Source organism: Ochlerotatus camptorhynchus, unplaced genomic scaffold (assembly GCF_037179485.1).
Source record: "Ochlerotatus camptorhynchus isolate MF236.1 unplaced genomic scaffold, CSIRO-AGI_Acam_v1.1 ptg000161l, whole genome shotgun sequence".
Classification (NCBI taxonomy): Eukaryota; Metazoa; Arthropoda; class Insecta; order Diptera; family Culicidae; genus Ochlerotatus; species Ochlerotatus camptorhynchus.
This window is the reverse complement of record NW_027040651.1, coordinates 591,601-617,479: the sequence shown is the minus strand read 5'-3', so window position 1 is coordinate 617,479 and position 25,879 is coordinate 591,601. Positions and strand designations below refer to the sequence as shown.

Genomic DNA, 25,879 nt, shown 5'->3' with positions numbered 1-25,879 from the left:
TGCTTCATGAAGTGGCAAACTTTGGTAACACACCTTTGCTCATCAAGAGACAATCTTTGCTCGAAATTAGTGACGGAAGCAAAAGGCTTGATCATATAATCTATTTTTTGTTAATAACTTTATTTGTACAGGCTCAATCGACTAAACTTTACAGAGCCAAGTTATCATTTTCGTTATACATTATAAATGTCTTAAATCTAAAATTAAAGGATTTGACCGATTACTCGCGGTCTTCTCGAGGTTAATGGATGACAATTGTATGGATCGGGAGAGAGAGAAAGGGATTTGGAATATGATTTATGATTAAAAAAATTCACTATTTCTAAAACATGTACCTAATCCTATCAACGTTATATCAACTCTGTAATCATACAATTATTACAGAAACAAATCACACAAAAAAAAACAAACACACAAAATACAAACTAAACACAAGGTTAATCAAACTTAATATTCTTAAAGAAAACATATATGAGTTGCATAAACTCCAGATCGCGTCTAGCAAAAATATCCCGAACTGGGACATTAGATTGTCTACCTCGAGCCCGAAGGGAATCGTACAACTCGGATCTGACTCATATCATCTATGAGAGGTCTAATTTTGTATAAGCGGTCATGATCGGGGTGGCCATAAGTTTGTGAAGATCATCATCACTGAAATGAATCATCGTTACAAAACCATATTTTGACAAATAAGATCTCATTAGGATAATGGCAAATAGACATGACGATAAGAATACCAAAAAACTTTCGAATTTCCTACAACGTAACCAGTTGGCAGTGTGAAATTCCCAATGGAGCAATATACAAATTCGTCTCTTGCACTATTTCTACCAAAATATCGTCCGTCATAACAGTGAGAAGAATTGCATTGCTGTTCTACACAGCAAAAAATAAATTTTAATATTACATCCAAGAGGATGCACTTCAGTCATGTCGAAGATCTCATGTAATTTTTATGGCCACACAAATAAACAAATGCAGTAAACGCAACGTAATGTCAGTTCATGCATTGTATTCATGATAGTTTTGCCTTTTTTCGCAAGTAATATTACACCATATTTTCGACACGATTGAAGTACATCCACTTTGATGTGATATTAAAATAATTTTTTTGCTGTGTACTTTCGTACACTTAACAAATTCAACGAATTTTTATTGACGAATTTCCATGTGAAATTCCACATGATTTGCATGTGACTACACATACACAGAATCCACTCGGAAGTACTCATGAAATTTATGTGTCAAATGAATAGTATGTGTGGTCACACATGGCTTTTATGTATACACATATTATGTATGTGTCTGACACATATATACCATTTGTTGATCATATTGCAAAAAATCATTAGTAGGACACATAAAAACAATCTTTGGAATTTTCTTAGTATAGGGTTCGACGTTTCCGGTAAATTTTATCCGATCATCGTAATAATTGAGATTACCCTTTTTCCTAAACAACTAACTGATTCCTGGCTTCTTGACTCCTGTTGGACGTTCAGGGTTGACTTTCGGCGAATCGTTTTCCCCGAATTCCGACAAAATCTGTTAGGTTCTTCATCGTCTGATTCGTGCGAGTTAGATGTTCCCTCCAAATCACGTATCAAATCATCACCGTGAAGGTAATAATCAAATTCATTGACAACCGCTAAATCTGCCTGATCCTCCGATATGGAACCGTCCTGCAGGTACGCTCTATGTTGTTCGATATCATATTACATATTATATTATCGATTCTCAAAATTCAGCACGGAAAACAAGATCGACGAATAACAAATCAAGGGAAAAAAATATAAAAAAGTAGGGGAAATGACTCTAATGTTGGCCTATGGATCTAAGATTGGGCCCATCGCTAAAAATCTGCTATTTATCAATTTTATCTAGATGAACACGTTATTGGGACGTTACTAATGGATATTTTTGGTTGCTATTGAAAATTTAGTCGATTGCTGAATTTATGTATGGGCCCAAATTAGGGACACTTAGGCCGACATTACCTGCATTTCCCCTATGTACAAAGTTTATGTTGCATGCGCATTTTTGCCATACACATACAAGCGGTATCCACATAGTGTTGCTATTTGGCAACATATAAATTGTGCTAAATATTGTAAAGTAGGGACAGTACAATAGCGTTCTGAAATAACATGCCAGTAACTCACACATATTACAACACAGTCAGCAAATAATTATACGTATTTTGAAGAAAAACCCAACAAATATACTATACGAATCGTTGCGACGGTAAACATCAGGCAAATGAATGGAAAATGCATGATACGTCTAAATTAATTGTTACCTGTGTAACTTCATCCTACCGTAGTTGTCGGTTTATGTGTAAACTTTCGTTGTAATGCATAAACGGCTCAAAAAAATGTTGTTTCACTATGTTTAAAAACAAACATAGGTATGTTGCCAAATGGCAACACTATGCATTTAAGGGTTAAGAGAGATGGATAAAAAACATTTTCTTTGGAATAAATTCAGGGAACTTCGTAGAAGTAGAGGAAATTTTCTAAAACTTGGGAGTTTTGTAGATGTTCAGGAAACGTTGCATAAGTTACAGGATATTCCTTCAGACATTCTTCCTAGACAGCGGGAAATATTCAAAAGATATCGTTATAAACGAAGATATAAGTAAAGTTCTCTGGATATGTTTCAAAGAGAATGGTCAGGTTTATCAAGTTCAAGAGGATCTCCAAATATTCAAATATTCTTTCAAGACTGTAGGTTGTTCAGGAAGAATTCTAAAGTTTTCCAGCTAATTGAATCTGATGGAATCTTGAATGATGAATTTAGATTTTATGGACAAATTTGTACATTATCTGTAGTGAAGACAAGGAAAGAAAGCCATCAGAGAAGTTGGGTTCATTACTATATGAAACCGTAATAGCTCCGACGATGCAAGCCACGGTTCTTACGAAGCGGTCTAGGAAATCTTTAAGAAGGTACCAAAAGCAAATCTACGGTCAAATTAAATCACTGTGTCAGGTGGAGGATAACTTGTCTTCAAAGGATGGTCCCAGATCGATAACAAAGTGGATCCGGATTCTTCAGTTAAGAGAATCATTTGCTCAAGCTGCCTGCGGAGTATAGATTACCACACAAAAAGAGAGGTAGACCTGCTTTTACTTGGTGGGATACGATTGCTCAGAGTATGTGGGAATTTGAGAACATACCAGTTGAGGAATGGTATGAATTGGCAGACGACAAAGAAAAACTGGATACGAAACTCAAAGAAATATACAATTTGCCCGAATCTGAAACAGATGACGAATGAGGATACTCTCTATCTATCCACCAGCATATAAAACTCAACAGCATATTCACTATCTTTCGGAGAGTGCATCGCTAAGATTTTGGATCACAGCTCTTTCTGCATGATGGGTTTGACATTTTCGCTCCGCAGTGTTCGGACGGTCCCGGGTAGGGTCCTGATTGGCCTCCAGGTTTTTGGACTCGTTTAGTGGGGGACTGGCTTGGCGCAGGCCGTTGGAGGATTGTATGGGGGTTGCTGTGGGGTATCCGGACTTCTTGTTCATTGCTTTCTGGCCTTTTCCGTGTTGCACTGTTCAAAAGTTCTGTAACTGTACTTGTGGAGAATTTTCTCAGCTATAACTTTGCAGAATATAGGGATTGATAGTCTTGTAGTATGGGGCTGCTGTTTTGTGGGCGACACTGTGTTCTGCAGTGTGACATAGTATCCATGATGTTCTGCTCTATTCTACGCGCCTGAAACACCAGTGTTTCCTGCTGGACAGTTGAATCATTGGGCGGTAGTTGCTTGGATCATTAATAGCTTTTGATGCTTACATTCTATCGACAAGTGGTCTTACGCAGAGTTGTGGCTGAGAGAGTTTGCTTCAGGCTCAGTTATCGTTTTTGAAGCGGAGCGATACGGTGAATTGATGGATGGATAGGGGAGCAGAATGTTTGCTTTTCCCATAGTAATTTCCATGTAGACTTTGGACGGTTGGTGCCGTGTCTTTCTCTTACCGGATGGGTTCGGGTTTTGGGGGCTAGTTGGGGCCCGATTTGGGGCCGTTGAGCGCTGTGGAGCGGAAGTGTTGGATTTTGCATCAGTCTAATGGGCACTAAGAGAGTAGGTATATCCCATTATTCAGGTTCGTCTGACATACGTCAGGTATAGATTGGACTTCGTCTTGTGTATTGATGTTGCGTTAATCGGCTGAGCGGCCTTTGATGATTCGAGCAGACGTTTAATATTTTGTGGACAAAAGTCAAACGTTGGTTCCAGTCGTTAGGGCTGCTGGGTAGATTACCGAACTTACTTCTATCCATGTCAATGTCAATAGCAATGCTCGTCTGCCAAACAACGACCCTGTCAATGTCAATGTCAATTAGTTATATAATAAGCTTATTAATAGAAATGAGTGTAAATCGATTCTAAACTTTATCTAACCTTACCCAAAATTCACCTTTAAAATACTATACTAGTTAGTTTGTAATGTGTTTTAAGCAGGTATCATAAGCAAAAATAAGAATAGTTAATAATAATTACCAGAAATTACAAATGATATATATATTTTTTTTTTATAGTCCCTTTAACATTCTTGGGTCATTCGTGACTTGTCCGGGGGTGAGAGTTGAACTCGTGACTTTGGCGTGAGAGGTATGGATGTGAACCACTACGCCGGGGTCGCCCCTGATAAAAATTAGTTTCGATAGACTTTTGATAGGACGGCCTTTAATCATATGTTCATATGTTGGATTTTCAATTTTTTCAATAACAAGCCTCAAATTTAATGCACCAAAGTTACATCTCGTATTAGATCATTTTCTATACTGCCGCTATTCGCATAATTGGCGAAAAACAGCAAGTTGAGAAAAAGACAATTGAAATATTTAATCAGTTATCCTTTATTTCGCTTCCGTATGTTACTTTTAATCGTATGTTCGCTATATATCTGTTAAAATAAACAAGTTCTATCGACTTCTAATAAAAAAATCCTGGATGATCGATGTATCTGAACAAAATATCGATGGGACTGACATGCAAATAATTTTTGATTTGATCAGCAGAATATTCGCATACCAGTCTCGCTGTGAACAGTGTGATATGCAGACCTAAAATAAATAGCTTGGCGGATGCAAACAAAATGAAAGAGAAAACAATCGTGCTCTATCTCTTGTGTAATGTTTACATCAGAGGGAACGTCCATTAATTATGTCACGATTTTAGGGGGAGGGGGTTTGGAAGCCATTACATTCTACACACTAAAAATGTTCACGCAAAAAAACACATAGGTAAAGGGGGGTTAAAAATTGGCCATGTTGCGTGACATAATTTATGGACTTCACATGTACACATCACGTAATGTACGTATAATAAACATCAGCAACTCTTATTTAGGGTTTGACAGTTGATTTGGATGCATAGAATTCGCATCCGCCAGTCTATTGCTCTAGTGCCTTCAGTTTGACAAGTGAGTTGTTGTAGTCGATCATCTTACTTGTTATGTTATTGTGTTCATCTTACGAGCTGAAAAGCAATGCTTGCGTGCGTTTACAGTAGTGTAACACTTTTAAAATGTCTGCATTGCAATTATTGCAAGCATACGGTAGTGAGACGGAAACTTATGACGATGAATTCATCGGATTTGATGTTGAACCAGCCGGTGATCCTTCATCATTTAAAACGTTTCTTTTGGACAAATATGGCGCAGACGGAATTCAAAAACTCGATAAATACACTATGGAGAACACAAAGCATACTTCAAACAGCGAAGAGGAAGAGTTGGAGGATTCCGACGGAAGTTTTTTTGAAATTGAGAACAGAAAACGAACCAAAAAAGAAATACAGAATGCAAGTAATGTGAAAAATCGCCACCTGGCTCACAAATTTCTTATTGCAAAATGTGGATGCCGGAGAAATTGTGACCAGATTGTATCAAAGGACGAGCGGCTCAATGTTCATGACCAGTTCTGGAAGCTGGATAAAACCAATCAAATCCTTTACATCAGGGAAAATGTACACCGAAGCCCAGTGCCACTTCGACACAAGAACCGAACCACAGCGAACGATCCAAAAAAAAAGATTCGACTATATTTTCTCCCTCCGTTTGATGAATGGAGCTGATGTGCGTGTTTGTCGAAAATTCTTTTTGAATACTATTGGCTATGGAGACAACTGCGGGTAAATAGTATTGTATTGACCTGTTTAAATTATACATATTAATTAAATTGTTCAATTTCAGAAACATTATATATCGATGTGTCGACAGCGATTACGAGGGGAATCCGAAACCTACTAAGCGTGGAAAATATAAAAGATGTCAAGCCAAACAGGAAGATGTGAAATCGCACATCCTTTCTTACAACCCGACTGTGTCACACTACCGACGAGCACACGCACCGAATCGTTACTACCTTCCATCTGACCTAACACAGGTTTCGATGCATCATAGCTACCAAGATTCAGTTAACCCTGCCTTAAAAGTTAACTACTCGTTTTATTCTAAAGTAATGTCGCGAATGAACATTTCACTCGTAAAACTCGGTCACGAGCAATGTGAGGTTTGTGTTACTGCGGCATTACATCAGAGTTCACATGGACACGAGGAAGAAGATCGTTTCATCACTGTATGTTCTGCTTGTAAGTCGCATATTAAACATTTACGGTTGGTAACACTTTCACGATCAGTTTATCGAAGTGATGGAGACGAAATCCAGCCTAAAGAGATCGTATTTGCTGTGAACCTCTAAAACGTGATTTTTTATAAAGAAAATTATACAAATTTTTAATCTTTTAACATTTGTTTTCTTATCACAGGTCATCCAACTTCCTCGTCTGGAAGGTTTGAAGTCCATTGTATTCACTCAGCGTGTGCTGGCTTTTAATGAAACATTCGCACCAGCCAAGGAATTTCCGGTTATTCCGTGTGTCTGGGACGAGTCTACCTCTTGGAGGTCCGCGGGTGACATAACGAGTTGTTTTAACAAAGTTATGATGTGGTGTAACGGAATGGAAAAGGTTACGTTCTGGTTGGACAACTGCTCCAGCCAGAACAAGAATTGGAATTTATTCCTTTATTTAATTCTCTTGCTCAATACGAAGGAAACTAAAGTGAAGGAAGTTCTGCTCAAGTTTTTCGAGTCTGGCCATACGTTTATGGCAGCCGACAGTTTTCACGCGGCTGTCGAGAAAGCCATGCGTCACGGGCCACCTACATCAACGTTCCCAGAGTTTAGCGATGTGGTCCAGAAAGCGAAGAAGAATGTTCTTACGATGGATATGGCAGCTAACGATTTCTTCGAGATGAAGTTGACAGTTTCTCAGTACACATTGAATCACTGTAAACCACGCCCGTATATAGAGAGCATAAGGAAAATCATTCTAAAGAAAGGCAGTTACGAGATGAACTACAGCAGCTCAGTGGATGACAGCGAAGAAATGAGAACTTGCTGCATCCTTTCTAAGAAACAGATGAAGACGGTCACTGATAGTGATTTTGTTATTGAAAGCATCCTTACACGTCGAACTGATCCGGTCGGCATATGTACTAATCGCATGCAGGCGCTGCTGAATGTAATTTTGCCCGTCATTAAAGATGACCAAAAGCAATTTTTGATTAATCTCCCTGAACGGAAGGGAACATAACTGAACGCTGTTGTTAACTTCGAATCACATACAGAAATTCTTCGAAATAAAATTAAATTTAAGTTTAACATGCTTTGTTTTAAATGCTATTTGTATTAATTTCCACTTTCTAAAAATAGCATCACACTCAGACTTATTTTTCGAGTCTTGTCTCTCAGTCACCGGTGAGGTGACAATTGTCACCTAGTATGTCTCCTCCCACATTATTCATTTCATTTGTACACCCAATGAAACGAATCAAAATACGTAACGACACGAGTTCAAGGTCTCTAACTGTGATAAGATAGGATAATTTGATGAAAAAAGCCTTTATTCCAACTTATTTTTTCACAGCATATCGAGCAAACATAAGTGTGACTGTTATGCGAATTTTTTCAACATGGTTCAAAACAAGTGGGGTTTGTTTTTGTTTATTTCGGGAAAAAAGTGTACTATTTTATCAGTTCTTCTTCCACTACAGGTAAAGTTAAGCTTATTCACGCGAAAAAAAAACAAATTTGATAAAAATTGACATGAGACTGTTATGCAAATAGCGGCAGAATAGGAACTTACATATTAATATTAGCAAAATTATTTATGTTTAAGTATCACCATCTTTTCTAGGTGATTTTTTTCTCTGCACATGATTGCAATCCATCTCACATCACATAAAACCTTATTTAATATCAAATCCAACGGCATCGTTAAAATAAGTTGTTAAATAGCATTTTGAAATCATCACAATCATTCACTCTCACATTGACTCCACATAAACAAAACATCAATCATGGTTACACTGTTTTTTAGTGTTTGCATACTTTTTAATTATGTTTATTATGATATTGATTAATGCTTATACTTATGTTATCTTTTGGATTTATTTTTATTATTTTTTTACGCAGTATAACTAAATAATTTCTCCTCAATATCCTCTACCGTTCAACACTACATCGACCAAATTGAATTCGAAATCGGTTGACCATTTTATTTCATTTTTACAGAACATTAACACCCTTATTTTAGGACAGCGATCGAGCCTTCATGCCTATTTATCCACTTGGTTTTGTTGGTTTGAAAGTTACACTATTGTAGAAGCATGCAAATATTAGCAAATTTGTTGCAGTATAATTTGTATCTTTCATATTACTGCCGATCGCTACGGAACCTTGAAGACACCTCAGCGGGAGTTCTGCCATGCCATGTATCGTACATGTCATCTATCATCTTGAATCTGTTAACTTTATTGCTTCCACTTGAAAAATGATTTATTGTTGAAAAGACATAGAGGTTTTGTACCTACGGGAGAATAGGTAGGTAAATTATTTTCACTGCCGCGGGTTTTACCCTCTATCAATAAAAAAAATATACACAACACATCATAATTCCTTCCTATTATTCAGCTACGGATGTGACAACGATGATGAGTTCACCATGTTATATCTTCATTTTATTCCAGCAGACAGCAAATTCAACATTTATAAAAAAAAATCTACATATGCCAGCAACACTGACTGGGTGTATCCTATGGCTTACCTTCCCTACAAACATAATTCCTAAATTCCCGAGACATTTATGAGGGGTCGTAGAGTTCTCTGCATCTTTCTTAAGTAAATGTAGGCCTAACATACCTTTCCTATCCCTACCAGTTGTAAGGACGTGGCCAGCACAATCCTTAACTGTTGGAGCGGGATATGTCTTTATCTGGGAGATAGTAATTATTTCCTACTTACTATCTGTCCAGTTACAGATATCCGTCTTGCTCTTAATAGTTTTGAATTCGTACCACCTACGATATTGTGCAACTTGTTCGATGCTAATGCTAATGCTAATGCTTATGCTAATGCTAATGCTAATGCTAATGTTAAATTTGTACATTCACTGTAGTGAAGACCCTTGCATTGGTGATTTAGCTATATTGTCAAGAATTATCACTCTAGCAGCTGAATTCCTAAGAGATGGAAATTTCTTCATATACCCAGCCCAAGTAACCAACAAACCTAATCACCCTTTTTGCAATATAAGGCTGATGTACGACTGATATAAAGTTCGTTAACCCTATATTTATCTTATATCGCAAAAATGGCGATTATCAGGTAGTTAACGGGCTTGGTGGATCAAAGTCTGAGATCAAATTGAAATCTAAATTTGATGTTGTTATTTCGCTGATAATGATTACACAGGGTGCTGTCGTTTTGGTCGTTTTAACGGTTAAAATATCAAAATTGAGAGCAAAAAAATCTTCCTGTGACATCACATTGTAAACTATTTCTTCTATCAGTGAGAGCAAACTGAAAACTCAGTTTGATATCAATTTTTCCTGTTGATAACAAAACAAGTACCGTAAAACGGGGTATCTTTGATAATGTGGGTAACTTTGATAGTATAATATAAAGAATAAATTTACTCGCTGTGCTTTTTCCAAATAAGAAACATTGGTTCCATATTGTAGCTTAGGGTATTTCCGTTGATATGGTATATAGTTTTTATATAGTATGTGTTACATATTTTACAAAAATATTAATAAACCATTTTCGTGTTTTTCGCCTTTTTGAAAAAGCACTCAAACTATCACTTATGAAATGTATTTCCGATACAGCCATCACAAATGCAATGTTGTATTCTTATTGCTTATGAAGTATCCTGATTATATACTCATTCAAAGTTTCATATTTAAAGAACTAAATTGTTTGAGTTTCACCAGTTTTTTTTTCTACATTCATCGAGCATTATTAAAGTAACCCCAAATCAAAATACTGAAGTTTGGTCACAAATCTAAAAAAATAGTACAAATGCTTTAATTTTTGTTGAACTGACCAAATCAGTCAACTTTCTGTGGAAAGCTTTTTCTCGATTCACGTAGCATGTAATAAATGCATTATTTCTGCATACAACGATGACGATAATTTCCCGTAAAGTATTCCAGTCAATCTCCGGTTGCTATTTCTCGACCTCTTCGTAGTCGCATATGAGAGTCGATATGTTTTCCTTGGCATCGGACAGGTCACTTTCTTCCAAACCTGAAATAAGATCAATTTTAGCCATTTTTTTTCCATTCAAATCGAATCAACCAAATGTACCAACCTTCGTCCAAAAAATGATGGAAAAATGCCTTCCTCTCGAACATTTGTTCAAACTTACGACTGATTCGTTCCCAAGCGGATCGAACGGCCGTATTGCCGGAAAGCATGCAGACAGCGCGATCCACCTTGGCCAGGTCTCCTCCCGGAACGGCAATCGGAGGCTGGTAGTTTATGCCAATTTTGAACCCCGTGGGACACCAATCCACAAAATGTATTGTCTGCTTCGACTTCAGCTCCTGGATCGAACGATTTATGTCGACGGGAGAAACATCCCCTCGGTACAGCATACAGCATGACATGTACTTTCCGGTTCGGGGGTCACACTTGACCAGTTGATTGGCCGGTTCGAAACATTCAGAAGTGATTTGCGAGGTGGTCAACTGTTCGTGTTTGGCATTCCGGAACGGAATCAACGGGGAGTAGGTTACCAGGGGATAGTGAATTCTCGGGAATGGAACCAGGTTCGTTTGAAATTCAAGCAAATCCACGTTGATGGCACCCGTAAATCGAAGCGATGAAGTAATGCAGGAAACAATTTGCGCAATTAATCTGTTCAAATTCGTATACGTAGGATCTGGCACGTTCAAACTTCTATCACATACGTCATAAATAGCTTCGTTATCGAGCAAAAACGAACAATCTCTATATTCCATCCCAACATGCGTAGAAAGAACTGCGTTGTAGGGCTCCACAATTACCGGCGAAATCCTCGGCGATGGAAAGATGTTGAATTCTATTTTGGTCGTTTTGCCGTAATCGTCAAGTAATTTTTCTAGTGCCAACGTACCGAACCCACTCCCCGTCCCGCCGCCTAAGCTGTTAAAGATCATAAACCCCTGTACCGTGGAGCACCCCTCGGCAACCTTCCGCACTCGGTCCATCACGGCGTCGATCATCATTCGGCCCAGCGTAAAATGACCGCGCGCAAAATTGTTCGAAGCATCTTCCTTGCCCGTGATCAGCGTACTCGGATGAAAGAGATGCCTGTAGGCTCCGATTCGAATTTCGTCAATTACCGACGGCTCCAGGTCCACCATCACTACCCGCGGTACGCAACGGCCCATTTTGTCGCAGCTAAAAAAAGCACTACAGTCATCGTAGATCGTGCAGTCGCAAAAGCGTCCATCCGGATAGATGCCATGTTCCAGGCAGTACAGCTCCCAGCACGCACTCGCAATTTGTACGCCGGCCTGGCCCACGTGCAGTTGGATAACTTCACGCTGAAACAAACAACCAAAATGTTAAGTTCACTAAGTACATACTCCGATGATCATGCAAACATGTACACATAAATGATATGCGGTAATAAGATGTGGTACCAGACGATTAAGATCAAAGAGTTTTTATATTTGTGTTTTTTTCTGGTTTTCGGATGTTTGGGCGGTGACACCAATGTCGTGTTGTAGCAACAAACAACAGATGGTGATTGTGATGGTCTCATCATGAAATGTCTAATTGTTTGTTGCCGTTGGCTTGGGGCATAATATTCCATATTTGCCTTATAAATATATTAGTACTTTGAATGTTATTGAGTTAAGTAATAGCAGAGCAGTTCCACGCCAATTACTAATCAATGTTATATTTCCTTCCAAAATTCATGAAACTTCACATCATTTTTCACCAGAGGAAATAAACCAAATGTATGCCGTAATTCGGTCATTTTAAAAAATGGCGTGTTCGAAATTTTTCAATTTATCATAGCATGAAAACGGCTCATCAAACCGAAATGACGTCTGAGACAAAGTTGTAAGAAACTAAATTGTCTTTACGTAAAAAAAAAGCTACACCCCAAAAAATAAATTTCAATATTACATCCAAGAGGATGCACTTCAATCATGTCGAAAAACTCATGTAATTTTTATGGCCAAAAAAAATAAAAAAAAATGCAGTGAAAGCAGCGTAATATTACACCATATTTTTGACACGATTGAGTGTATCCACTTTGATGTGATATCAAAATTATTTTTTTGCTGTGTACGTGCTATGATTTATTGAAAATATCGAATACGCCAGGTGTGAGTCAAAATGGCCGAATTCCAGCACAAGCTTGGTTAATTACCCTTAGCGAACAATGTGAAGTTTGTGAATTATGAGAGACAAAATTTAAAATTTTGCTTGACACTGCTGAACACGCAAATCTAGCAAGTGCAATCTGCAATCAAAACCATAAATAAAGTATCGGAACTATTAAGTACACACAATTAAGTGAGGCCCATAAAGAATATTCCCAGACATGGCGTAGGCATGGTTGAAATTCAGTATGGGAGAAGAGAGAAAATCAATAATTTTCAATAATTGGGTTTATTAAGGGATTTGAGGTAAATACATAATCGTAATATGCATTAAAAATTAAACCGAAATCCAATATTCCATCAATATTGGTACACTGGAACTATTTTAATTTAGTGCGATTACATTAGAAAAAATCACCTTATTAGCACCCCTCGGTGGGACTTTGTTTTTTTTTTTACGTAGGACTACGTCTTTGATTTCTATATGGGTGTAACACTTTGTGAAAACTGAAAATTGAACATGTAACAAATTAAGAAAGATTATGAACGTTAATAACTCAGCTGCCCCTGGTCCAATTTCAATAATTTTATCACCAATCGATCAAAAATATGGCTACGCATCGATAACAATGCTTTCAAATGTTGATTTTCAACAAGAAACTATTGAAAAACTGGTAAATGTCCAGCATTGTCCAAAAGCGTCGAATTAACTAACAAATCCACCAATTACCTACATGCATATGGTGCTTCCCCAGCACAGTCGTCAGAGAGTAGTAAGTATAGACGAAACAAGTCGAAGTGGCATTCGCCTTTAGATCCTCGGGCGCGTGCGAATTGGCGTTGACGGCACCGTCGAAAAATTTGCTTTTCCAGCAAATTTAGACAGTTTCTTATGGGAATTTTCGGTGGAGTGAAAGGAAAGTACAAATTCCGCCATGTTTCATGCACAGTCTGATGTTTTCTTATGGATTTTCTCATAGGAGTAAAGAGCTACAGAGTCGCCGTCAACGCCAATAGGGAGGATGGAATTGCGTAATATTTTGCACACTCATCGCCATACTCAGAACCACACGCTCCCAACAACCACACCACTGTGTGGTGGTGCTCGGTCGTCGAAATTAGTAGCAGCAGTAGCAGTGCTTTTGGCGTGTGGCGTTGAAAATTGTTCTTCAGTAACAACGAAAGGCTGCCTGCAAACAGCGAACTGCAGAGCCCACATAAGCAACCATCAAAGGAGGAAGAAGCTGCACCGCTATGCTATGGATCGGAATCAGTAGCCCTTGTGAGTCGCTGCGGGTCGGTCATCTATGCCAAGCGTGTCACCCTCGCTTCAAACGATATACAGCTCGACAGCCTCATCCGTGTTGAACACCCAGCTCAGAATTCCTCAACCATCACTACAAAACGGTCCTTTTCAGGGCCACCAAAAATTTGTTAAAGAGTATTATTTGGACATTGGTCAAGATCATCAGTTCCCGCAAGCAGCTAGCTATCAAGGCTCAACCTGTCTATAGAAGGTGTGGAATTGTAGGCCTGAATATATTGGTGCAATTAGTTTTTCCTCGGCTTTCATTCCGCACGATTCGTTTCTTTCGTTTAAGTAGTAAGTAGACGAAACAAGTCGAAGTGGTATTTGCCTCTGATCCTCGGGCGCGTGCGAATAGGGAGGATGGAATTGCGTAATATTTGCACACTCATCGCCATATTCAGAACCAAACGCAAATTCTTCGAGATAACCACCATCCGTCGTCTGGCTCGCCGTGGCGGTGTCTGACGTATCTCCGGTCTGATTTACGAGGTGTGCTGAAAAATGAGATCCGTGATGCTGTCACCTACACTAAACACGCCAAGCGTAAGCGGCCATGGATGTCATCTACGTTTTGAAGTGACAGAGACGCACTCTGTTTGGTTTCGGAGGTTAAATCATCACCAACTTTGGCAACAAAACGGCTCTTTTCAGGGCAACCATGCTTATTACAGTAAAGAGTAGGAATAGAATTCATCTGCCTGTTTGTCCATATTCCGAACCAACGATCACACAAAATGCTCATGTAATCAAAGTGGAAGCAGGGGTACAAATTATTTTGATCAACCTTGATCAACTTTGAATCGCCACGGCTGGATATTTTCGATGAAAGAAGCAACAATCTAGCATCTAATTCGACGAAGACGGCAGAAACATTTACGAAAGAGAGTGTCGATGAAGAGAATCGATCAATGTAGATAGGACCTATTGAAAAGTGACGCGAGATTTGTTTTCCGTGCTGAGCACCAATGCTACCGACACCAGGGAGGCAGCTCCCACACCTGGACCCTACCAATCGACCCATCAACTCAACCGGGGACCAACGGCTTTACTTCCCAAAGGAAGGCGTGATCAGAGATGTTATGCCTTAGAACATGCCGGTGGCGCCGACTGAGATTGGACCCAGGCCTGCTGGGGTGAGAGGTAATCACGCTAACCACCGGCGCCGATATCTTTCAAGGTGATATCACGGCGAATGAGATCGACCCAAATTTGAGTTTAGTTATCTCAGAAATAAGAAATAAAGTGCAGGAACTCAGCGATGAGTAAATTTGCCTCATGTTTTCAAAGGATTTACCAGGGAAAAATTCCCGAATTTGAGAAAAGTAAAGATTGGATTCACTCAGTCTATTGGTACTACTCCGAGACTGAATAAAATTTTCGTCAGTTTCCTCATTTTCTGGTAGATTTTTTAGGTTTTCACAGGAAACCATGAGACAAATTTACTCATTGCTGAGCTCCTGCACTTTTGGCGATTATGAGTGAACTTAACTCAAATTTCGGTCGTTTTCATTCGCCGTGTACGCAAAAGGAAAAGAGCCAGTGTCGCTACATGATAGCAAACTACTCATAATATGAGGAGTCTTTGTAGCTTTTATACCACTTGGTTGCACATCATTCTGCTTTAACCTGAAAAGATATAAAAGAGCGCTGCTGTATGGCATTAGCTCATCATATATTCTCTGCTTGATCGTCAAGCAGTTCAGTTCGGTGTTAGCTCGCTCTCTCGAGTTGTTTGAAAAGTTCATTGCGATAGTGATCGTGTTCTCTCTTTCGCGGTTTGTCGTGCGTGTGTGTGTGCTCCGTAATGGGGAAGCATCGGTCGCGAAACCCGGCGAAGGTCCAGAACCCCGGAGAAGGAAGCTCCGGTGTGCCTACCTCGAACAGGTTTGCTGTTCTCCCCATGGATGGGAATATCCAGCCAGCTGTGTTGGAAAAACGCAGTAAGAAGAGGAAGAAGAATCGAGGCCAGTCCGATGTCACTGCGACGAACAACAGCGATGTTGGAGATTTCGGTGACGCTGCCGAAACCGTGAATACTGCCGAAATGAGCACGGCAAAAGTGAAGCTACCTCCATTGGTAGTGAAAAATGCCCATCTTAATGTGCTCATTGCGGATCTAGCGACGCTGGGTGTTAAAGCCGAATACAAGTTGGGCAGAGTCGGCACTAAAGTGATGCTCCGTACCAAAACGGAGTTTGACGTGGTCGTCGCCCACCTGAGGACTTCCAAGGTGGAATTCTTTACCCACGACATTCCCGGTGAGAAGCCGTTCAAGGTCGTCATCAGGGGCCTACCAAACTTCGACCCGAAGTTTATCGAATCAGAAATCAGGGACCGGTACAAGCTGGCCCCAAGTGCCGTGTATCGAATGACAAGAAGAGACGAGAATGTGAAGGCGTATCCGGATAGCCTTTTCCTGGTACACTTCCAGAAGGGAACGGTGACGCTCAACGCACTGAAAGCCATCCGGTCCATCAATTCCATCATCGTTCGCTGGGAGCCATACCGTGGCGGCCATCGCGATGTGACTCAGTGCCAGCGGTGTCTGAACTTCGGACACGGTACCCGCAACTGCAACATTAATCCACGCTGCGGAAATTGCGCTCAAGACCATGCCACCTCCGAATGTGCTGCGGATGAAGCTGTGGCGTCCAAATGCGCCAACTGTGGTGGTGCTCACCAAGGATCCAACAAGCAGTGCCCTAAACGCGAGGATTTCAAGCGCATCCGAAATCAAGCGTCCACCAACAATCAACCAGCACGAAGGAAGGATAAGGCCCCGGCTTTCAGGACAGAGGACTTTCCACCTCTTCGTGGACAAGCGAATCCCAGGGTGCGATCCGCGCCCCCTCAAGAAACGTCTGGATCTTCTGCTGGACAAAGCTCTCCATCCCCCCCTGGATTCTGGAGGCAACCAACAGCTCAAACAAACAATCCCGATCTGTTCTCAGCAGACGAACTGATGGAGATTTTTATCAACATGACCGGTGCTCTACGTAAGTGCCGCAATAAGCCCAAACAGATCCAAGTGCTCAGTAAGTTCATCATCCAATATGGTGTCTAAACCGCTAACCATCGCTACCTGGAACGCTTGCTCTGTAAGAGCTAAACAGATTGAGCTTGCCGACTTCCTCCACAAGCATAGCATCGACGTGGGTCTTCTAACCGAAACCCACCTAAAGTTCGGTGACAGCTTCTGGTTGCCTGACCACAACATTATCCGGCTTGATCGCACCAGCTCCAGGGGGGGGTGGTGTAGCGGTCATCGTCAGAAAGGGAATCAAGTTTTGCACTCTGCCCCACATCCGCACTTCTATCATCGAGGCCATTAGTGTGGAGGTGGAATCACCAACTGGAAACGTCCGGTTCATCGCTGTTTACTGCCCACGCCAGTGTACCGCAAGCAACGGATTAGGAATCCAATTCAAGAAGGACCTGACCGCCATCACCCGTACTAGCTCCCGATTCATCGTTGGGGGCGACCTGAACGCCCGCCATGAAGCTTGGCGGAACTACCAGAGGAATCGAAACGGATGTCTATTGTTCGACCACGCACAACATGGACTGTACACAGTGCAATTTCCGGACGAGCCAACTTTCATCTCTCCAGCGGGAAATCCCTCCACGCTAGACTTTTTCCTGTCAAACATCGGACTATCCAAGCCGGAGGCGCACAACGATCTCAGCTCCGACCACCAACCGGTGGTGACTGAAGTCGGTGTCAACGTGGTTCCTGCTAGAGGCTGCCTGCGTAAAGACTACCACCATGTCAACTGGGTGCAGTACGGTCGAATGGTGGACAGCAACATCGATGAAAATCCACTACTCGACACCGTAGATGACATCGACCGGGCGTTGGAAGGACTCCAACAGGCCATATCCGAGGCTGACGAGACATGCGTTCGACAAGTTCCTGTGAGGGGTAAGTTTGTTGCTATTGATTCCCACACCCAATTATTGATTCGATTGAGAAATGTGCGTAGACGCCAGTTTCAGAGGACTGGAGACCTGGGCCAAAAACGTGAAATGGCCGATCTGAACAGGCAGATTGCTTCCAGAATGGACTCACTCCGAAATGAAAGTTTCGGGCGTGTTGTCCAGAATCTGGACGACCGCTCCAGACCATTCTGGAAGGTAGCCAAGGTCCTGAAAAATCATCCCAAACCCGTTCCACCTCTCAAAGTCGAAAATGATGACGATCGGCTTTTAATTACCCCACAGGAGAAAGCAAATGCGATCGGCAAACATGTCGCTTCATCGCATTTGCTTGGCTCGACTATCCAAAGTCCGCTCGATGATCAGGTTGCGCAATGCGTTCAAAACCTAGATGCCTCCCCTTGTGTCGTGCCTCCGGCGGATATGATTACAGTACAACAAATTTGCTCAGCGCTGAAATGCACCAAGAACATGAAGGCTCCCGGGTTTGACGGTATATTCAACTTGATCTTGAAGAGACTCAGCATGAAAGTGCAGTCTCTTCTAACCGCTATCTTCAACAGATGTTTGGAACTGCACTACTTTCCAAGCATCTGGAAAGTAGCAAAAATCATACCAATCCGCAAGCCCGGTAAGGATCCAACATTGCCTTCAAGCTACAGACCAATCAGCCTCCTTTCAGCGCTGAGCAAATTGTTCGAGAAACTCATTCTCAATCGTTTGCTCAAGTTTGTCGAGGAAAATAACATTCTCCTTCCGGAACAGTTTGGATTCAGAAAGGGGCACTCCACCAATCACCAGCTAGTACGGGTGATGAATAACATCCGAAGTAACAAAGCTGTATCCAAGTCCACAGCCATGGCCTTGTTAGACGTTGAAAAGGCGTTTGACAATGTTTGGCATGATGGACTTGTGTACAAGCTTTGTAACTTCAACTTTCCTTTACATCTTATTAAAATCACCCGTAACTACCTCCAGCAAATGTCGTTTAAGGTATCGTTGAATGGTTGTCTCTCAGACACGTTTTCGATCCCAGCAGGAGTCCCGCAAGGTAGTCTGCTGGGCCCCTTGCTTTACAGCATTTACACTTCCGACATTCCTCCCCTCGGTGACGGTTGCGTGTTTTTCCTGTTCGCAGATGATACCGCAATAGCCGTCAAAGGAAGGATGCCTCGCGAAATAACGAACAAACTTCAACGATGCCTTAACGCCTTTGCTGATTATGCCACCACGTGGGAAATCAAAATCAATGCCACCAAAACACAAGCGATCATGTTCCTCCATCGGCAATCGCCCAAACTGAAACCGGCTCCATCTTGTACTGTAATCATGGATGGCACAAGGGTTGAGTGGTCCGCCGAAGTAACCTATCTCGGGATGTTGTTCGATGAAAAGCTCCTCTTCCGTTCGCATGTAGAGAAAACAGTAGTCAAGTGTTCTGCCTTGGTTAGGTGTCTGTTTCCGCTGATTTGCCGCAGATCCCGCCTCTCAAGGGTGAACAAACTGGCCGTCTACAAACAAATCATAGCACCTGCGATCCTCTACGCAGCTCCGGTGTGGGAATCATGTGCACAGACTCACAGGAACAAAATCCAGGTCGCTCAGAATAGAGTGCTGAGGATGGTACTTGATCGTCCTTTTGACACTAGAATAACAAATTTACACGAAGAGGCAGGCATTGCCAAAATAGATTCCAGAATTAACGAAATTAACACTAAATTTGCACAAAAATGTAATTTATCAGAACATGCTTTGATAAGCAATTTGTATATAGTAGATTAGGTGTATATAGTAGTTGTAGGTTAGTTGTAGTTGTAAATAGTAGTTATAAGTAGTCTTCTTTTTCAAATTTTCAAGCAAACCAATCCCACCAAGGTGGTCATTCTCTAAAACAGGCCTGATAGGACTAGGAACTGTAATTAATAATAATTGAAATTTCACAGGAACTAAAGTTGAAAAGACGCATCTGTGTCACTTGATAAGTTATACATGTAAACCACACAAATTCAAGAAATATAGATCATTTAAAGTCAAAAGGCATTAGCTCATTTTCGCTTCAGACAGCGTGGTGAACAGCAATAGCAGCAGTAGGAAGGTGGTGGCTAGTCCACTCCTTCACACCGAACAAGCAACAATTGACTGGTCGTGGCAAAGAGGAAATGGTCTGGTAAGGGAGGCGCCAAGCGTCATCGCAAAGTTCTTCGAGATAACCGCCATCGGTCGTCTGGCTCGCCGTGGTGGTGTCAAACGTATCTCCGGTCTGATCTACGAGGTGTGCTGAAGGTGTTTCTGGAAAATGAGGTCCATGATGCTGTCACCTACACTAAACACGCCAAGCGTAAGTGGCCATGCATGTCCTCTCAGTGTTAGATTTTTAACAATATCTCAACAATGCGTTGCTCTTTATCGAATCTTAGTATACGTACGTAAAGTTAAATAAATTTTAAAGGTATCCGCAGTGAGAACAATCAATTTTGTGAAAACAAAAATTCGATCGAAAAATAAAGGCAAAGAGCGGGTTGTGTTAAGTAGGCTCAAAATTAGATCAAAGCCCTACACCACACGTGCATGTAAACGATGAAGACGCGAGGTAGTTCACAATGCGTCTCCAACGAGTCACAGCAGCTGTGACTAACGGAATCTATGAGTAGCTTACAAGCTGGGTACAACATTCAGTTCAGCCTGGGGCTGTCCATAAACCACGTAGACCAATTTTTAGACATTGCAGATCCTACCTTTCCCGTTCATATACTTTTCTAAAATTTTAAAATATTTTTACTGGAGTCGGTGTATAATGAGTCACGCCAAGAGTGAAGCCAAGTCTATTGAACTGTCAAACCGGCTACCTATTGTGCAAAGTAAACAAACATTACGATGCTATGAAAGGTCCACGAAAGGTATTGCAATAAAATATAAAATAAAATTGAAGAAATGATCATAAACACGCAGTGAGCATTAAATTGTCATGGGATACGTTTGCTAATGATCAGTAATGAGAATTTCTACTATTGTTTGATAAGATAATTTGACAAAATCACTGATATAATGATTCACTACAGCCGCAATTTTTTGTTCTAGCTAGAAGTCATTTGAAGTTGATGTAGAAGTCCTCTGTTGCCAAGTGAAAAGAAAGGGAATCCTTCGAAAACCGTGATGCGAGTTCAACTGTTTTTCTCTTGGCGTGACTCATTATACACCGACTCTAATTTTTACCGATCTGTGCGTTGGTGGTGGTGACTGAAAGATGTCGATACTAAGTTCCTATGTTTTGAGATACTATGTTTTCAAGAAAAACTTTTTCAAAGAGTTACGTCTGTTTGTCTGTGACTACACCACCGGCGCCGCTTGCTGGTGGTGTTTGTATTTCTTCGCAATGTTCATCTATTTACCTGAAACAGCTGTTTTTAGTGATGTCATAGACCTGTGCACGGGCGAACTTTAGTTCATCTACTGAAATTTTTTTGACACAACAGCAGGGCCCTGTTTACTAAAAATGAACACATGAATAATGCTCGTGTTACATTTGAAAAGGGCCTATCAACTTTTGTAAATAATTTGCTAGGTCTTTTTGACGATAACCGAAGTACGCCCACGCAAACCAAGAGCACTATCGGGAAGGGAAGAATTTCCTCTGCCCGATGGTGTTAGTTTGCGTGAGCGTATTCGGTTCGCGCGAAACAGGCTTAACAAGTTTTGTGTACATAAGTTGATAGACCCGTTTCAAAAGCTACGTGAGTATTATTCATGTGTTCATTTTTAGTAAACAGGGTTCCGCTGTTGTGTCACTTTTTGTCGAGTGAGTTGCCTCATAAGTTGCCTCACTAAAAGCACAGTAAACAATATTCCATCATACGACAGACAAAATGTTAGTAAAATTACAGCTATTCAACGCGATCATCAAATTGTTTGCATTAAATTACATTCAATTAACGTAATTTTCGTAATGAATCCAATGCAATTTAACCAGGAAATATTACATCTGTAAATAGGCAATATTAGTTGTTAATAAATCCTTTGATAAACCCCCTGCAGAGCTAGTCGAAAAAAGAATGGCCACATTAACTTGACAATTTACAATTCGTCTTTTCGGCCACTCTGTAACTCTTTAGTCCTATGGTAAAATCCCATCAGCGCACGTCAGTCTGTGCGTGAAACAGTGTTGGCAAAATCAGAAATCAATTGATATTTTTCCGCTCTCATGCGCTCGCAATATCACGCGTGATATTGGAACAAAATATCATGCTTGATATTGATTTTACCAGCTCCTTTGATACTGCGAGCAGTGGTGCAAAATATCATGACACTCACGTGACACTCGTCTTCGCATCAACCGACTATCGCTAACAGATCGTTTTGTCACGCAGTGAGAGTTAGAGCCATGGCAAACAACAATCACCAGTAATGGTCGCTGCTCACAAGCAAAACGTTACACTCGCTGCTGATGATGAAAAGCACAACGAAAACAGTGAAGACTTCTGCAGTACGATCATGAGAAAAAGCGAAACGACAGAAGAAAATGAAAACAATGCCTACGCATTCCAAGTTCGTCTCGGCAGGCGCGACTGTGTGAGTTACAAACAAAGCAGGCAACATGAAACGGAAGCTGTTGGGTTCACTCACCAACACACTCACATAAGCAAGCAAAGCAGCAACTGCTTCAAAACGAGCACAGATGAGTGTCGTGATTGTCGGGAATGACCAGATCGGTGATGGATCACAACAGAAGACGACATTCATCAGTTGCTTTTTACTTCTTTCGTCAACTTGATGGATGGTCATGTAGAGAGCTTCGACGAGCGCATTGATAGGAATGTACAAAGCGTTATTACCATCAGCTGTTTGGCGATCGTAATTGTGATAGGTCGCAACTCTGATTGCGAGACTATTCACAACGTGCAAACATCATGCTGAGAGCTGACTCGACACAAAAATGATTCTATTGCGCATCGTTTTCTTAGAAAGAGAAAGCATAGTTTGCTATCTCTTTTTAATCTTCACCGATGGCAGACGCAAAGGGACTGCTCCAAACCGTTATGGAAGTTTAGGTTGCATTCGGGTGTAAAGCAAAAATCATTAAACTCAATCTCACCAAAGTTTGGTGAGACTTGCAATTGGTGAGTTTTGTTAGTTTGATATTCCAAGCTGCTATATCACAGCTTGCAAAATCAACAGCAGTAGTTTGCTTGTTGATTTTTGTCTACGAAAATCAAGCGTGATCTTGGGCATTGGTGAGATTTGATTTTTTGATATTTTCCTAACACTGGCGTGAAACATGATGGACATTTCCTTACCCTTTCACTCCTATGAAAATCCCTTAAGGTACTGTCAATCTTTGCGTGAAGAGATGGTGGTCGCTAGTACCATGGTGGAGTGAAGTCCGCTAGATTTCATGCACAGATTTACAGATGCGTATGGCACTTTTCCATAGCAGTAAAGAGTTGCAGAGTCGCCGTCAACGTCAATGCCTACTGAGCATGCAACCTTATATCTGCTTTTCTTTCATAAGAGCAAACAATTACTTTTTCTCGAGAATGAAAAACTACTCAAGTAAACCACACGATGATTGTGTAGAGGGAGAGTCTCCCTATCCGATAGAATTGGTGGCTTACATAGATTAATTTTGAACTACATTATGGAAATTTTAAGCTAACAGATCGATGGCCAATAGACTGATGCAAAATTTGAAATTTTCGCTACACAGTGTTCAAACGGTTTCAAATCGGGTCCTGATTAGCCTCCGAAAGTTTAAACTCATTTGATAATAAACTGACTTGGCACAAACCATTTGAAGTTTATATGGAAATTACTATGAGAAAACAAAACTTTTTGTTCATTGTCTTCTAGCCTTTTTACATATTATACTGTTATCAAAATCCATTGCTATTCTTATGGGAATTTTTATCAGCTACAACTTTGCAGAAAATCGTTTTTCAGCCAAACGTCAAATTAAATAGTTATTAATTGTTTAAGAGATTGATAATCTTATGGCAAGATTAAGCAACTGTATTGTGACCAACACTGTATTCTGCAGTGTGACATAGTAGCCATGATATTTGTGCTCTATTCTTCGCACCAGAAACACCAATGTTGCCTGCTAAAAAGTTGATTGAGCATTATCATAAGACATCAGTGACTTGAACCATTAATATGTTTTGTTCTTTACATTTGATCGAAAAGTCGTCTTCAACAAAGTTGTAGCTGGGAACATTTTCAGTAAGCTTAGCTATCATTTTCTAAAGTAGAGTGAACTGGTGAATTTTGGGATAGATATGAACCGAAATTATGGTTTCTTCATAGTAATTCCCATATAAACTTCAAATGGTTTGTGCCAAGTCAGTTTCTCACTAAATGAGTTCAAATTTTGGGAGGCTAATCAGAGCCCAATTTGGAACCGTTTGAGCACTGTGGAGCGGAAATTTCAAATTTTGCATCAGTCTAATGGCTAACTATACTGCCGCTCACGGCAAGTCCGTCCCATAGCACAAACGTACCACGCTACGCCCCAGGCATTTTTTTTTTTTTTTTTTGATATATTAGCTAATATGCAGCTAAAATTGTTATCGTAGCTCCCGTTAGTTTGAATAGCAGTTATTACCCGTACACTTATTCGTAACGTCATTGGGTTCCTCTGTAGGGGTACCAGTTAAACAAATTCTAGATGGGCGCCGTTTAATTGCGACCTTCGTTATTCAAACAAAGGGTTCTACGGTAGTTGGGTATCGATGTAGAAAAATATTCTTACTCTAACATAACATTTTTTGAATTTCAATGACTCATAGATTAGTAAGCAAGAATTAGAAAAAAATTACAATTCTCATGATCAGGTTTAATAATGCAAATTTTAAAATCAAAGGTGCTCTTCTTTTAAAGTTCTTTTGTGCCACAGATCATGACGTTCTTAAAGATTGCTACCAAAATTTCCAGTATTTTCAGTTTTGTATTTGAATCAACGTTTAACAGGCTTTTGTATGCAATACATCCAACTTTTCATAAAATATCTCAGAACATAACACGACTTATAATGTAAACTTATATGATAGGGGAAATGGATGTAATGTCGGCCTAAATGCCCCTAATTTGGGCCCATACATAAATTCAACAATCGAATAAATTTTCAATAACGTCCAAAAATATCCATTAGTACCGTCCCAATGACGCATATTCATCTAGATAAAATTGATAAATAACAGATTTTTTGCGATGGGCCCAATCTTAGATCCATAGGCCAACATAAGAGACATTTCCACTATGTGACGCTCCATTAATGTTACATCATTTCGAATAGAAATGTACACTAGTTTTTCGAACAGTGCTAAAAACTAGAGATTCGACATGGGTTAAAAATCAGGCGTAGCATCAATTGCATTTTTGTCTATAATAATAAAAATAACGAAAAATTACAAGTCATGCGTTTAAACATTGACGCTTATTAGATTGCGGATACAATATAGGTATATAGCGATTTGGCCTAACGCCAGAGCTAAAATAGCCAATGCAAACCACGCAGAGGGCAAAATACTGCTCTCCAACGTTTCATCCGGAACAACGCTCCAACAAATTCCAATTGACCTTACCTACACGGAGCACTACACAAACGCACAAAACAATTCATTTCAACTACCACTAAGTCCTACTTACACTTTTTGCCATTCCTCTTCCAATCGATCTTTAATGATGCCAAAGACGGTTGCTCACTTCAGCGCCAACTTTTTTTTGTTTTCCTCTCCTTCAGCAACTTGATAGTGTTCTCAAAAACAGCAAATTTTAATTCAATCTTCTAAATCTAAATACAATAAACAAACACCACACAGACACAAACTCGTACGACAAATTTTGATAGATTGCATGTTTGACAGGTCACGGGTTACTGTGCTGTTGTCGCAGAACTAGACAATGCGTGGTGAGGTGGGTCACCTTTAAAAAAGGTTGAGGGTGAGAG

At 40.4% G+C, this 25,879-nt stretch overlaps 1 protein-coding gene across 1 annotated transcript; it reads right to left on the bottom strand.

Annotated features, from left to right (window-relative positions):
* Nucleotides 1-10,525: 10,525 nt before the first annotated feature.
* Nucleotides 10,526-25,658, bottom strand: LOC135701425 (tubulin alpha-1C chain-like). The gene is made up of 3 exons (XM_065222218.1): nucleotides 25,579-25,658; nucleotides 10,685-11,903; nucleotides 10,526-10,620 (listed from the first exon to the last, which is right to left on the bottom strand). The coding sequence occupies exons 1-3, from the start codon at nucleotides 25,588-25,590 to the stop codon at nucleotides 10,541-10,543; spliced, it is 1,311 nt and encodes a 436-aa protein (XP_065078290.1). The 5' UTR covers nucleotides 25,591-25,658; the 3' UTR covers nucleotides 10,526-10,540.
* Nucleotides 25,659-25,879: the final 221 nt, after the last annotated feature.

Coding starts and splice junctions, on each gene's coding strand:
- LOC135701425 (XM_065222218.1), bottom strand. Junction 10,621..10,684: donor CCATCATTTTTTGGACGAAG/GTTGGTACATTT, acceptor ATCTTATTTCAG/GTTTGGAAGAAAGTGACCTG.